We start from the raw sequence: 15,083 nt of genomic DNA on the forward strand, positions 1-15,083 counted from the left end.
TGGAATGAACTACAATCCAGAGATAGGGGGCACACCTGAGGTCCAGATCTTGAGGATGGAAGACTTGTTTCTGACTTGGATCTTGACATGGAGATCTTGACATGGGGATCTTGAAGCATAGTGACCATGATAATCTTAGGTCCGGGCAAGGTAGTGCAGGCATTTAATTCCAGGAGACTGAATTGAGCAGATCTCTTGAGTTCAAAGTCAGCCTGGAACAAAGCAAGTTTTAGATCCACCTATAATCTGAGACACATCTGCTGAAGGTCATTGGGAGAAAGAAGATCCTCTTCTATGACACCTTGCCCCTACTCCCCAGTACCATAGGATGACCACCAAGAACAGCAGCAGCAGTGAAGTAGATCAACCAGAGCCTAGGGTGCTACAGAGGGCAGAGCTGGAGAAGTGATGAAAGCCTTTGGAGGAGCCCAGGAGATCACGTATGGATCCAGACATTGGAATAAGAAGCTATGAAGCTGAAGTTGACTTGGAGACCATAAGATCTTAAAGATGCCAGAGCCATAGGATAACTGCTGAGAAAAGCTGCTAACCGGAAATGGAACCAGCACAGGAGAAAGAAGTTTGTTGCAGCCAAGAAATATGGTTGGAGATCTGAAGACCTCTTTGACATCAGATGCAGAGTTTGGAGTTTTCCCAGCTGGTTTCCTGTCTTGCTTTGGGGATTAAAGTTAAGTGGATGAATCTCAGAAGAGACTTTGAACTTTGTTGAGGCTGCTATAGATTATTGGGAAGTTTGACTAGATGTACTTTTTTATTATGCTGTGGCTAGATATGGCCCCAATAAACTCATATATTTGAACAAGCCTATGGGGCCCAGGGAGTAGAATGTGGTGGTTTGTATATCCTTGGCCCAGGGAGTGGCACTATTAGGAGGTGTGGACTTCTTGGATTAGGTGCATCACTGTGGGCTAAGGCTGAGACGGGATACACAGAGCTCTCAGGCCTGAGGAGAGATTGGGAGATACTAGAGCCTTTTCAATAAAGAACTGGGTCTGAGTTCAGAGGACCTATTTACCTGTTGAGGGATAGGGGTAGAGTACCAGAACCCCAGCATTAGTGGGGAGAGTCACAGATAATTCTAATGTCCAAAGAGAGGGGGAAATTGTAGTGTACCTCTGCATGTTGCTGTTCCTATTTAGAAAGTTTTGCCATAACATTTCAACCTCTTAAGGCACTCTCCTGTCTGAGGAGAAATTGTCCCTCAAGACTTGCTGGTTCTTTGAGATTCCAAGAGCTCAGAGAGAATATTCCTCATAGATAAGCATCCATCCAGGAGCCAGGCCTCACATACCTCACAAGGCAATGGGGCCAGAGCATCAGACATCTAAGGACCAGGCCTGGCAAAAAAGGAACTCTGAGTAGATCATAACTACTCACTCTGTTCTGCATACCCCAACTTCCAACTCACAGTATCACTGGGGTGGCATTCCAGAGAACAACACTAGGTAGGGAACTCAGAAGAAAACAGGCTGAGCAAGTCATGGAGAGCAGGCCAGAGCAACATACCTCCATGACCTATGAGCCAACTCCTGCCTCCAGCTTCCTCCTCTGAGTTTCTGCCCTGACTCCTCAGTGATCAAGTGTGGCCTGAGAATCTTAAGGTAAAATAAACACCCCCTCCAGGTGCTTTTGGTCATGGTGTTTATCGCAGCAGTAAGAGCCCTGAGTAAAACAGGGTCCCAGGGATTGAACCCAGGTCCTCGGCCTTAGAAGCAAGTGCATTTACCTTCTGGAATACAGGGCCTCTCTCAGAGCTGGCTTCCTAATGAGCTTAACACAGACACAGGTTATGAGCTTCTCTCTCAGAAGGACACAACTGAATAGCAGCAGAAGGCTTTCAGATTAATTCTAGAAGTGAGCACTGAGACTAGATGCGAATGCTGTAAATGAGCCAGTTCAGAAGCCTTCCTCCTGCATGTGAGTAACTGGATCAGGCCTTGAGAGAACAGTTCCCATATAGTACACTTTATTCACTGTTTAGCCCAGAGGCTGTGGATTTTAAAGGGCCCAGAGTGACCAGGACAACAGCTGATTCCTCACTCAGTTCTTGCTCCTCTTATTCCTAGACCTCCTTCTCTGACCTTATCTTCCACCCAACCAGAGACCCCCACACCCATTCAAATGAGCCTGTCAGAAGCCTGCCCATGGACTCCCTAGTTTACTACAGGCTGGAGCTAATCGGTGCTGGGGATAAAAAGCCTCAGCCAAGGCCAGGTTGAACACACATCTTCCGGTTCCTCCCTTGATTTGCAGGAACCCACTTTCTTATTTCCAGGAAGCTTTGGTTTCTCTACGCCTAGCTCCTCATTCTGTGGGTGAGGTAATGGACCTGGCTCATCCAAGCTTTAGTTCTCTGAGCCACGCCCACCTGCATCACCCTCAAGGACACCCCACAGAGAACCAGAGCTGAGACTGTGGTAGAGAATCAGGACTTGAGGCCTGACTTCACACAAGGTGCCGCTCGGTAGCCCTTGTCCCATCTCTATAAACCTTGGAAAACCAAGCACCCCTTTTGGAATTTACGGGGCATAGCAGCCTCAACTGACAATTCATCTTTGTAACCTCCATTCCATTTGAACATTTCTATGCATAAACATTAACGTGCCCTGTGACTTGGTTCAGCTGCACGAGAGTGCTACACCATAGGTGTTAAGTAATTCATGTGCCCCAATGTCTGAATTCAACCCATCTGGGCCCAGAGTTTCAGATTAGGTGCTGGGGGGTGGGGGGTGGTAGTTTTCTTGTTTTGACAATGGGGATAAGATTACTGATGGAGGGTGCAAATTTGAGGACAGCCTGGGCCACACACATGGCAAGACTATCTCAAATAACAAACAAGGGCTAGAGAGATGGCTCTGTGTGTAAACTTTTCTGAGAAAAGTCTGCCATCTGAGCCCAATGCCCAAAATGTACCATGGAAGGAGAGAACTGGCTCCTATGTGGTCTTCTGACCACCAAATGCACATTCTGGTGTATGAGCCACCACGCACACACACACACACACAAACACACACAAACACACACCTTTAATCCTAGAACTCAGGAGACAAAAGTAGGTAGATCACTGCCAGGCCAGCCAGGGTCACATAGGGAGACTGCCTTAGGAGGGAGGGAGGAAGGTTGAGAAGTGGGGATAGAAGGAGAGAGGGCATAGGCTTGGGGAATGAGGGAAGAAGGGAGGGAGAACGGTGACTCAACATAGAATAAATGCTTTTTCAAAATGTTAGCCTTCACTACTAATGCTCCTAAAAGAGGTTGCTGGGAGGATCAGCTTAAAATGAGGGCTAGTACTTAGAAGGTGCTCAGAACACTTGAGAAAGCAGAGCTCTGAAATACAGTTAATACAAATGGGTGTAAATGAGGGACATTCAAGGCCTCATCGTCTGCTCTAGCCCAGCCTGAGCAAGAGCTGCTGCAGAGACAATCGAACTTTAATTTCTCTGATCAAGTTCAAGGGCGCCCTGGGCTTGTTGGAGGGGGGTGGGCTGTTGAGGGGGTGGGAAGGGCAAGCCTAGGCTTCCATGCTCAGCTGCACCAACCCCACTCACCTAGGATCAAATACAAAGCCTTTTCCAAGTGGAAGGAGCAGGACATAGAGCAAAAGAGTCACCTGTGCCACCAGAGGCAGTCCTGACCTCTGATTCCCACCCTCACTAGCCTGGTAGGTGCGTGACTTTTATAGATTTCAGGAATCCACATCAGAAGTGACTCTCAAGGCCTATTTCTTTCTGGACTTTACTAATGGCTCGGAACCATGTCACCTTTGGCTGCGGCTGACTGAGGGCTGTCAGAGAAAAGTGTTACAAACAGGTACAACATGCTTTCTAGAACCTGAAACCCCAAGTTCCCAGGGAAGCAAGGGCTGCCAAGATGGCCAATTAGTGTTTTAAAATGGTAAAACATTTACCAGCCAGCGTGGCCTAAAAGTCCCATGTGTCCCCAGAATTTTCAAACTGCAGTTCTGAAGATTGGTGGATGACCATCTTTCCTATCAGATAAGAGTTCTTTTGGATCTTGGCTCCAAGATTTCATGATCATGAGGTTGATGATGATAAGGAGGAGGAGGAGCAAGAAACAAGCAACCAAACAATGGCCCCACCAAAGAGGGTTAAAGGGCCCGTGCAGCCTGCACAAACTGTGACTAGTGTGTGCTCACTATAGGCCATTAAGAAGTTCATCACTGCGGTCAGGGCCATTTCCAAAGCAAGAGTCTTCAATGCTTTAATTTAAGAGTCTTTAATGCTTTAATGCTAGAAACCTAATCCAAACTGTATTACCGTGTGAGCAATGCCTTTCTTTCACAGCAAGGTGGTCAGGAACTGATCTCATGAAGCCCACAGTGAAGGGCAAAATACCCCCACCATGATTGAGACATGTTAATGTTGTCCCTCGACCTCCACTACAGCCCATGGAGAGAAGTGGCTTCAGATGGACCTTCACCTGTGCTGTTCTGCTTACATATAAGCACGTGTGCCCATGTCTTAACTTTCAACTGCATGGCTTTACAAAGATGTATACAGCCGATACCTATATTTTTAGAAAGCCCTGTGAGCTTACAGCCATATTTGAAAGAGGAAAACTAAAAATAGACATCTTATGTGTTAGGTGGGTGAGTTTATAAAACACAATCATTTCTTATTGGTCAACTTGAGATGAAGCTCTCCAATAAGTATGTTTATCTCTTTAAAAAGTAAATGTGTGGTCTCTCCTATAATTTGTGAAAACATGGGAAAAAAATAAAAATAGGAGTTATACTTTAAAAGAAAACGGGCAGTGCATGATGGCACATGCCTTTAATCTCAACACTCAGAAATGGCAGATAGAGTTTTGAGTTCAAGGCCATCCTGGACTACACAGCTAGTTCCAGGACAGCCAGGGCTACACAGAGAAATGCTGTCTTGAAAAACAAAATAAAATAAATCAAAACACACGAGAGAGAGAGAGAGAGAGAGAGAGACAGACAGACAGACAGACACAGACAGACAGAGACAGACAGGCGGGCAGGCAGAGCACCAGCCTGTGGTGGCCTGGAGCCCTTCTGCCAACTCCGAGGCCCTGTGACCCTCTCATTCCATCTGGCCTCTCCCAGATTCAACCCTACAGAGATTGGCTCCTGTATCGGTTCACAGACGAGCACCTGTGTTCCTCCTCCTAGGACACGCCAGTGCTGGTGGCATCTCACAAGGCAGAGCCATGCTGGGAAGCCTCCACCTCCCCAGATCTACTTCATGGCTCAATGAACACCCCTGAGAGAACCTCACAGGTCCAGCCAGATGGAAACATTTCCTTCCAAACAGTTCCTCTCTGGAGCGGACACTGGGCTCTCCTGTTTTCTCCATCTCAGTCAGGGTGAAAGGTGAACCTTGGCTGGATGCACAGGGGTCCTGGAAAAGCCATTATCATCATCTTGGAGAGCAGGGGACAGGCAGGGAGAAAGCACTTGCTAAAGAAACCAAACCTCCTAGGAGGTGCTCTCCTCCCTCCCTGCGCTCCTGCCCCTGGGGCCTGAGAACTGCTCTTTCCTCCCCACGGGATGAGCAGGCAGGGTGAGTCCAGATTGGCACAGGTTCTGCAGGGTAACTGGTAGGTGCACCCACATGTGTGTGGAGTGAACAAATCAATGAGAGTCCTGTGCCACTCTGACCCATCAACCACCATGGATTAGGCTACCAGGTACCAGTGGGTTCTTGAACACAAAGGCACGTGAGTAAACAGGGTCACTGAGGACCCTCCATTCCAGAAGGGGACACAAAGGGCTAAACAGGCTAGGGAGTGTCTGGCAGTGACAAATGTTACAAAAGCAAACAGAACAATAGAATGGTCAACTGGACACTACCTGTTAACTACACACACACATACTTGCACAGATACATACATACACACACAAACACAAAATATGCACTCACATATACTTACCCACACATATGCATACACTCAAACACACAAACATCTGCACACATGCATATACTTGCATGCACACTTTCATACATGAACACACTTGCACACTCATGCACACGCACGCACACACACACGCACGCACACACACACACACACACATACACACTTTGGGTGATAGAACTCTCCACACTATTCATGCTAAGGAAGCACTCCACCTCTGTACTAATCCTCTGCCCACATCACCAGCCTTTGGTTTCCCCAAACCCTCAATTATATCCAAGAATGTTTTAATCCAGCACTACAGATTAAAAAAAAAAAAAAAAAAAAAAAAAAAAAAAAAAAAAAGACTAGGGGGTGACTCTGACCACAGGAGGGTCCCAGATGTATCCCCTGGGGAAGTTGCTTTAACTTGAGGTTTTTGTTTCATGTATAATATAGAGACACAAAGCTCTCCCTTGGGGCTTTGCAAAGGACAGAAATAGACTGTGCCTACAAGGCGTGCTGTACCAGGCACTCAGCATGTTCTCCACAAATGGCAACCAAAAGGACCATGACAATGTTCTTAGGGAGAGAGGTTCCAGTCATGGATGCAGAGCTGTGTGTTCACCAGAGACAAGAACCCTAGGCCCATATGACACCCCTCGCAGAGCAGCTGGTGCAGGCCGAGAGAAACCCTGCTGTGCCCAATCTGGGGCAAGGTTGCAGCCGAGCAGCCCTGCTGCTTCTCATGGACGCCCACATAAGGCATTTGCCAACATCAGGCAGGAAAGAGGCCCAGGCTGCCCTTCTAGAAGACCAAGCGCCAGCCTCCTGTCCTGGAAGCAGAGTTTCACAGACCATAAAGAAGTCATTTGCACCAGGCCTCTCCTCCAGGCTTCTTCTCTTACCCAGGTCTGGATGAGAAATCAGTACCAGGCATCTAGATCCTTTAGGTAGCAGGCATCACCCTGCTGTCATGGCCTGTAGGCCTTTTCTAGACTGATCTAAAGAGAGCCTCCTCAGCCAATGTATCTGCAGTGCAGAGGCTGGCAGCCAAAACAAAGCACGTGAGCTCCACCCATCCCATCCGCTTTTCAACTTTTCCATCATGTTATTGTTTTCTGAATGTTGTGTTTGAAGGTCCTGCCCATTTCCACCTACTACGATTCCCCTTCTCAGTCTACGCGTTCACTTGCTTCCCTGCGGAATGTTGTATCTACAACTTTAACGTCTTTTTTGTTAAGTGCCCTGAGCCCCCCCCCCCCTTCGGGTCAGCTTTATACCTGCTTCCTTCCAGAGCCAGACACAACAATTACTAATCCCATTTTGCATACATGAAGACAGGCTCGCAAAGGTTAATCAGCTCAGCAGACAGTGCTGAGGCTGGGATTCCATCCAGGGAGTTGGCCTCCAAGGCCCTGTCAAGTATCATGGGAAAACTCAAATCTCTTTATGCTCCTCGGATTACCGTGTTGCTGTGACAGATCCCCAAACTGGCCAGACACTGGACCAGCCTCTCCTCAGATGAATTGGGGAGCCTGACTGGACCATTCTTCTGCCATTAGCAAGGATCTGCTTGTGTGCCCGGTGTTGACTGTCCTCACTTGGATTTCCTTTCTGCCTCACAACGCCAGTGGTCACTGTGGTGACCATGGCTCTGTTTTCTGGCTGAGACCACGCTTGGGTAAAGGGGTGGCTGGCATGAAGTTGCCGAACATGTTCAAAAGCAATGGATTAGGTCAGAGTCTCCACCTCTAGGTCTAGTTCTTAGCAATGGGGCAGTGTAAAGATAAGGAGAGACCATTTTATTATAAATTTCCCACGAGGAGAAATTTTACAACTTCAATGGTACAACTGATAGAGGAAAAGAAAGAAAAACAGCTTCTAGTCATGTGTTCACTGAGGTTAGTAAAACCTGCTCTGAAGTACACCTCACCATCTCTGCTTCAGTCTCCAGGAAGTCTAAAGCCAGGATCCAGCTATCAATTTTCCTGGCTGCCCCACCACCACCATCAAAGCATTTTCTACAGCCAAGACATGCTGGGGGAGTGCTGGGCTGTCCCTGGGAGCAGCGTCCTGTGGGAAATCAATCGACCTTACCCAAGTGATACCTCCCGGAACAACCAGCCAATGGAGAGGTGTAAGAGACAGCCCAGAGCAGAAAAGACTCAGAACCTTCCCACCATGCCTTGCCCAAGACTCAGCCTCTGCCCCTGCACCGTCAACTCAAACCCTACACAGAGAACTCCAGGCTGCAGCCTTGACTGGCACAGCCCCATGTGCTACCAAAAGACTCAGCATGCCAAAGTCCCTGAGCCAGCATTCCACCAGCTCCCGTTTCTAGAGAACCAGGGGAAAGGGCACCAAAACCACAGAAAGGACTGAGGAAAGATTAGGAAGAGAGCAAGGGTCCTCCCTCAGGTGAAACCATTTGCTGACCTAATAGTAGCTCCCCGTGACCCAAGGCTGGAAGACACAGTCCTTTGAACATACCTCATCCTCCGCTGTGTTCCCTCCAAAGCAAACAGCAAAGCAGCCGAGTTCTATCAAGCCCCGGCCTGCCGAAGGAGGCAGGGCTCAGAGGAAAGGAAGGTACAGGGTTCCAACTCCTGTCAAAAGAATAAACAGCTGTTTCAGGAAGAGGAGGGGTGGGGTGGACAGACAGATCTCTCAGCAGCAGCAGGCTTTGTTCCCTCAGCCCCGGGAAATGGGCTGTTTATCAAGGCTGTTGACTCAGGTCTACATGGCAAAGCAGAATCGGGACTCTGGGCTGGTTCTCTGACTTCCTCACTAAGAGGAAAAGCTACAGGACCAAACCAGGCCAGGAGTCACAAGAGATGAGGCCACCACCCTCCACATCACCCAGTCCCGGGAAAACCGGGAGCCATGTGAGATGCAATCAAGCTCAAGTGATACCTCCTCGGAACGGCCAGTCAATGGAGATGTGGACGAGACAGCCCATAAAAGAGGTAGGTGAGCGGACGAGGCATTTTGATGGGATGCCTAAATGTGGTTCTGAGACAGGCTCTTCCTCCACAACCCGTCTCTGGAAGCCACCGTTTTGTGGAACACAGTGCTTTAGAAAACCATGTAAATCTTCAGAGAAGCCCTTACTATATGCACTTGGGACAGTCAGAGGCCCATACCTGCTCCTGTGGGACAAGCCTTACCCCTGCCTACCTTTTTTCTTTCTTTCTTTTCGAGACAGGTTTCTAAGTAGCCTGCAAACTCAACTGTGTAACCAAGGACAACTTAGGGCTTCTGATCTTTCCTCCCCAACAGGTGAGGGGGATGGGTGTGCGCCACATCCAGTTATATGACGTGAGGAATGGAACCCAGGCTGTGTGCACACTAGGCCTGCATGCGGTGTGCACAGAAGCACCCTGTCATTGGCTGGCTGTGCTTGTCAAAAAGCCTATTGGTCTCAGAAGCAAAGTTGTCTAGGGCACACATTGGCTCCAGCAGGGAGGTGGTACTCAAGGCCCCCTGCCTCATTTCCTCCCCAAGTGGCTGGGACACTGCCAGGAAGTCTGGGAACCCTAGACGATGGGGAAGGGACTGATGCCAGACAGGAAGGAGTCAAGGCCTGTCCCCAGGTCACTCAGCCTGGAATTGATCCTCTTCCTCCTGTTCTCAGAAGGAAGTTTCACAGCTTCCTCCTCTGAGGGCAGGAGCCAGCTGACCATAACTTTCAGGGACTGGAAGTTCTTCCTAATAGCTAGCTTAAATCCTCTCTAATGGCATCCATTCAACCCACAGGAACACACGCCTGTGACACAGTCTCCTCTCCAGTCAAGCGATGAGAATCAGATATGCCCCACACCGGACCCCAAGGCCCATCAGAGGTAGGAAATTGCCACCAATTGCCACAATAGCATCCTTTCTGTAGCAAAGAGAACCAGCAAGCTGCAGTCAGGTCACATCAACAGGAGGACTCAGCTCTCAGTACTCAGCAAAAGGAGACTGACCCAATAGGACACACTCTAGGTTAGGCATGAAGGAGTCTGCCTGTCTACCACCCTAGCACTTGGGAGGAGATGGACAGGGTTCCAAGGCTAGGCTTGAGTACACAGTCTGAGGCCACCCTAGGATATATGCATCTTTGTCTTTTAAGAGGTGTGAGGGGGCTGGAGAGCTGGCACAGGGGTTAAGAGCACTGACTGCTCTTCCAGAGGTCCTGAGTTCAAATCCCAGCAACCACATGGTAATGGGGTCCTATGCCATCTTCTACATAAAGAAATAAAACGTGGGAGAGGGGGAATCAACTATATATGCTTCAATTTATAGCCCTATGCAAGTAAAATTGACTTAATGTGTTACAAGCAGGCTCCCTAGGTGTGGCAAGTTACAGATCTGCACACTTGATTATAACACACTAGTGGGCCTCATTAACAGGCCTTTTCCATGTTTATGTTAAGGATGGAAAATTCCGAAAGCTGGGGGACGGGGAGGAAGCTCTGGGCACTCTCTGATATGATCTCCCCAATCTCTACCCTGCCCACCTCACTCTCTAGGGCCCCAGGATCATTGGTAGGCCCTGCCTCTTTCTTCTGGATTCCTTATTTGGACTGAACTCCTTAGGAGGGTGCAGGTATGGTCTTTCATGGGACCAAGGCCCCTGGGGGTAGGACAGGCATCAGGGTAGAGCTGAAAGGCTGTGCTAAAAGAAGCAGGTCCTCTTTAAATGTTTGCAGTGCAGGGGATGAACACAGGGCTCTGCGCATGCTCCACAAGCTCTCTGCGCATGCTCCACAAGCTCTCAGGCTCTGAGCCATACCACAGCTCCTCACGGAGTTTCCTGCCCATCCCAACTCCTTACCCCCACCCCCCACTCCAGAACACAGGAAGCAGCTTCCCTCCTTTACCTCAGAGAACCCTCACTAACAACACCCTACATGTGACCTACATAAAGGGAGATGTTGCGAGTCAGCACACCCAGCTGGGATACTCCCCTGATGCATCCCAGCCCTTCCTCCCTGGGGGCCTCCAGAGGATGCTCCCCAGGTCAGCTCTGTGCTCAGTGTAGCAGGCAGATGAGTACAAAGGGGGGCGGAGGGGGGGGAGGAATCTAATGTGGGTCTGTTCACATTGTCCATCCCAAGAATGCAGCCGCAGCAGCCTCGCAGCAGCCTCGAAGTGAGGAGCCCTGGCTTTGTTCCAAGTCACTTCTGGCTGTGAGTCCCACCCCACTTACCTCTGTGGGAATGTGGGGATTAAGTGTTCCTGGCAGAGAGCACCACTAACACAAAGCTTGCTAGATGTCATTTGTTTCATCCCAAGTCCGTTTGGGATGGTCACAAAAGGAAAGCTTGCAGAGCATGGGGGTAAAGTAACTCGGTGAGTTTTTTGTCCTGTGGGATGGGGATGATCATGTCACGCGACCACATCTCAGGGTGACTGAGGGGCTGGACCAGGCTGGGTAAGAGACCTAGGGTCTGGATGCCAGTCAAGGCTCTGCCTCATGAACCGTACTATCCTTGGGAGGCTTACTTGGTGCCGTGGTGCCTGCGCTGTGTAAAATGGGAATGGCAACATCTGCGCAGAAGCCGGTCCCCAGTGAGAGCCACATACACAGAACATCAAGAGCTAAACGGGCTTGTCCTCGAGGACACAGCTTTGTCTCTGTGAGAGCCGTCATGGTTACCCGCCATCCCGCCATGCACACCTCCACCAATGCTCTTGAAGCTTCACGTTTGTGTGACCAAAGTGTTCCCAGGCAATTACAACTGGTTTGTTTTTAGTCACTCAGGAAGAAGAAATCTTAATTGAGAAACGGCCTTCATGGGCTAGAGAGATGGATCTGAGATGAAGGGTACTGGCTGACTGCTCTTCTAGAGGTCCTGAGTTCAATTCCCAGCAACCACATGGTAGCTCACAACCATCTGTAATGGATCTGATGTCCCCTTCTGGTGTGCAGTGTACATGCAAGTAAAGTACTCATACGTTACAGAAAGAAAGAAAGAAAGAAAGAAAGAGAGAGAGAGAGAGAGAGAGAGAGAGAGAGAGAGAGAGAGAGAGAAAGAAAGAAAGAAAGAAAGAAAGAAAGAAAGAAAAGAAAGAAAGAAGAAAGGAAGGAAAGAGAGAGGAAGGAAGGAAGGAAAGAAAGAAAGAACGAAAGGAAAGAAGAAAGAAAGAAGAAAGAAAGAAGAAAGAGAAAGAAAGAACGGAAGGAAGAAAGAAAGGAAATTGAAGCCCTGCCCACTGTGGCCAGTAACATCATTGGGCACATTACCCTGTCTATATAAAAAAGCTGAGCAAGCCAGGGACAGCAAACCAGTAAGCAGTACTCCTGCACGGTCTCTTCAGTTCCTGACTCTAAGTTCCTGCCCTTCATGCCAAACTACAAGCTATAAGATTAAATAAACCCTTGTCTCCCAATTTGCTTCTGGTCATGGCTTTTAAAATAGCAACATGTCTGAAATGATGGTGGACACAGGAGGCACTGTGGTCAAGAGCATGTGCTCCCATGGGTCTACCAGAGACGACACTTAGCCCTCACTGGAAAAATAGAATTGTCCTTCTTCTTCCTTCCTCCTCCTCCTCCTCCTCCTCCTCCTCCTCCTCCTCCTCCTCCTCCTCCCCCTCTTCTTCTTCTTCTTCTTCTTCTTCTTCTTCTTCTTCTTCTTCTTCTTCTTCTTCTTCTTCTACTTCATCCAGTTTTTAAAACTTACACTTGAGCAATGGTAGCACATGCTTTTCTCCCCAGCATTCATGAGCAGAGGCAGGCAGATCTCTAACTTCGAGGCCAGCCTGGTCTACAGAGTGAATTCCAGAACATTCTAGGCTACACAGAGAAACTGTCTTGAAAAGAAAACAGTAGAAGAAAAACATTTTTTTTTTTTTGTTCATTTGTGTGTGTGTATTTGGGGATATGCAGAGCACGTGACTCAAGGACAACGTTTGAGACTCTCTTCTCTCCACCTACTGTGTTAGACCCAGGGATCAAACCCTGGTCATCAGGCTTGGCAGCAAGCACCTTTAACCACTGAGCCATCTCACTGACCCCTAACTTCCCAAGCAATACATAACCAGTCACACATCTTGCACACTGCCTGCCCTATCTAATGGAACCAACCATTCTCTTTCAGACCTAGAAGACATGCTATAGTCCCAGAGCCAGGAAGCTACTTATCAACAATGGAAGGGCATCCATGTCTGGGCGGAGGAAGGCGGGAGCAGAGGGCATGTGCTCGATGTGCAAGGAGAGCAGCAGGTGCGTATCCGACCTCTGTCTAGTCAGAGGCACAACTGCTGAGAGTCAGAAGCACTTAGAGAACAGATTTCCAGTCTGGCCTGGGCCTGTTTCTTAGACTCCCTCCAGGAAGATGCTAGCTCTCCGAGGGCCAGTTTCTGTACCTCAACCTTGCTGTCTCACTGTTGGCCCTTAGCTGAAAAACAGCATGGCCTTCTAGATGACCTAAAAGAAAAACGTCCATCCACCATCCCTGCTTTCAGTCTCTCAAGCTGTTTATGCCGATGGTAATAGGTCAGTCCTCCCAGGCTTCTTCCGCTAACCCTCTTTCCCAAGCCCCTTGACTGAAGCCTTTGGGAATCACAAACTCACTAGCTAGTTGTATCCCTGTTTGGACTCAGAACTGTTTGACTGTAACACATATATCTCCGTGTGAAGGCCAAGCTCATCCTCACAAATGTTTAAAAATAAAAGCCAGGTGTGGTGACACATGCCTTTAATCCCGGCACTCTAGAGACAAAAGGAGACCAATCTCTGTGAGTTCAAGACCACTTTGGCTCCAAACCAGCCAGGGTGATTCTCTTTTCTGTCTCTCTCCCTCCCTCTCCGTATGTATGTATGTATATAGTATGTATATACTTATGTATGTATGTACTTATGTATGTATGCATGCATGCATGTACTTATGCATATATGTACTTATGTATATTTGTATGCATGTATGTATGTTCGTATATACATGTTTAAATTTTGTGCACGAGCATCTTGCCTGTGTGTTATATGCACATGTATGCAGTGCTCACAGAGTCCAGGAGTGACCAAATGCCCTGGAACTGAAGTCACAGATGGTTGTAAACTGTCAAGGGAGGGCCGGGAATCAAACATAGTTCTTTCTCTGCATGAACAGCAAGTGCTGTTAACCCTCTGAGCCATCTCTCCAGCCCCAAGATAATCTTAATAATTGTCTCATTTCATCCTCACCACAGTCATTGGGAAACCTGCCTATTTCCCCAGGCATGGAAATTGCAGCTCAGTGGTTGGGTAACATGGGCAAGGCCCCAGAGCCAGGAACGCATGCCATCCACATGAGCGCCACCCTTCCCGCTGAACATAAGAGCTCCGTCCACATGCACCTCAGGGATGCCTTGAGTGCTGGGCAGCTTTATGTCAGCCTGACACAAGCTGTAGTTATCTGAAAGGAGGGACCATCATTTGAGAAAATGCCTTCCTTAAGATGCAGGTGTAAGGCATTGGCTTATTTAGTTATCGATGGGGGAGGGCCCAGTCCATTGTGGATGGTGCCATACTTGAACTTCTGGTCCCAGTGCTACAAGAAAGCAGGCTGAGAAAAGCCACAGAAGCCAGCCAGTAAGCAGCACCATGGTCTCTGCATCAACTCCCGCTCCAGGTTCCTGCCCCGTTGGGGTTTCTGACCTGACTTCCCTCCGTGACAGACGGGACTGTGATCTGGAATAGAAGCTGAATAAACCCTTTCCTCCCCAGCTTGATTTTTGCCATGGTGTTTATCACAACAACAGAAGCCTAGACTAAGACACTTGCCTAGGGTTGTTCCTGTTGGGAGTCAACTGACGGGTGGAAGAGACATTCCAGAACTGCCCCCGCCCTGAAAAAATAGTTTAGTAAAAGGAGACTATCCTCTCAGACTGGGTTTTAGTTGCTGAAACAGAGCTATGTAACTCAGTCTAGCCTGGAACTTGTGATCCTCCTGCCTCAGCCTCTCAAGGGCTGGGATTACAGGTCTGTCCCAGCACACCTGACTGGGTCAGTTTGCCAGCTGAAAAGAGTCCTTCCTATGGTGGCACAGAGACCCAGCTCTTGGAGAACTATATTTGTTTCTTTTTCTACCAAAAAGCAAGGAAAGACAGTCTGTTGTGGCTGGTTACAACCACAGACATGAATACCCTTCCTCAGCTAGTTGTCTTTTTTAAAGAGGGAGATTTTGTTTTGTGTGTGTGTGTGTGTGTGTGTGTGA

At 48.6% G+C, this 15,083-nt stretch overlaps 1 protein-coding gene across 4 annotated transcripts in view; it reads right to left on the bottom strand.

Annotated features, from left to right (window-relative positions):
- The window catches only part of GGTA1 (glycoprotein alpha-galactosyltransferase 1 (inactive)), a 72,605-nt gene that overhangs the window by 23,074 nt on the left and 34,448 nt on the right, over positions 1–15,083 (bottom strand). For 2 of the 4 annotated variants that reach the window (XM_080928180.1, XM_080928179.1), the window contains exons 2-3: positions 8,392–8,507; positions 36–212 (exon numbers count right to left, since the gene is read on the bottom strand). In XM_080928180.1, the coding sequence (XP_080784306.1) occupies positions 36–128 (93 nt within the window). In that variant the 5' untranslated portion in view covers positions 129–212; positions 8,392–8,507. The remainder of the gene's footprint in view (positions 1–35; positions 213–8,391; positions 8,508–15,083) is intronic. The other 2 variants (XM_080928182.1, XM_080928181.1) reach the window with 1 other exon arrangement.

This window comes from Micromys minutus (assembly GCF_963924665.1).
Source record: "Micromys minutus genome assembly, chromosome: 13".
NCBI lineage: Eukaryota > Metazoa > Chordata > Mammalia > Rodentia > Muridae > Micromys > Micromys minutus.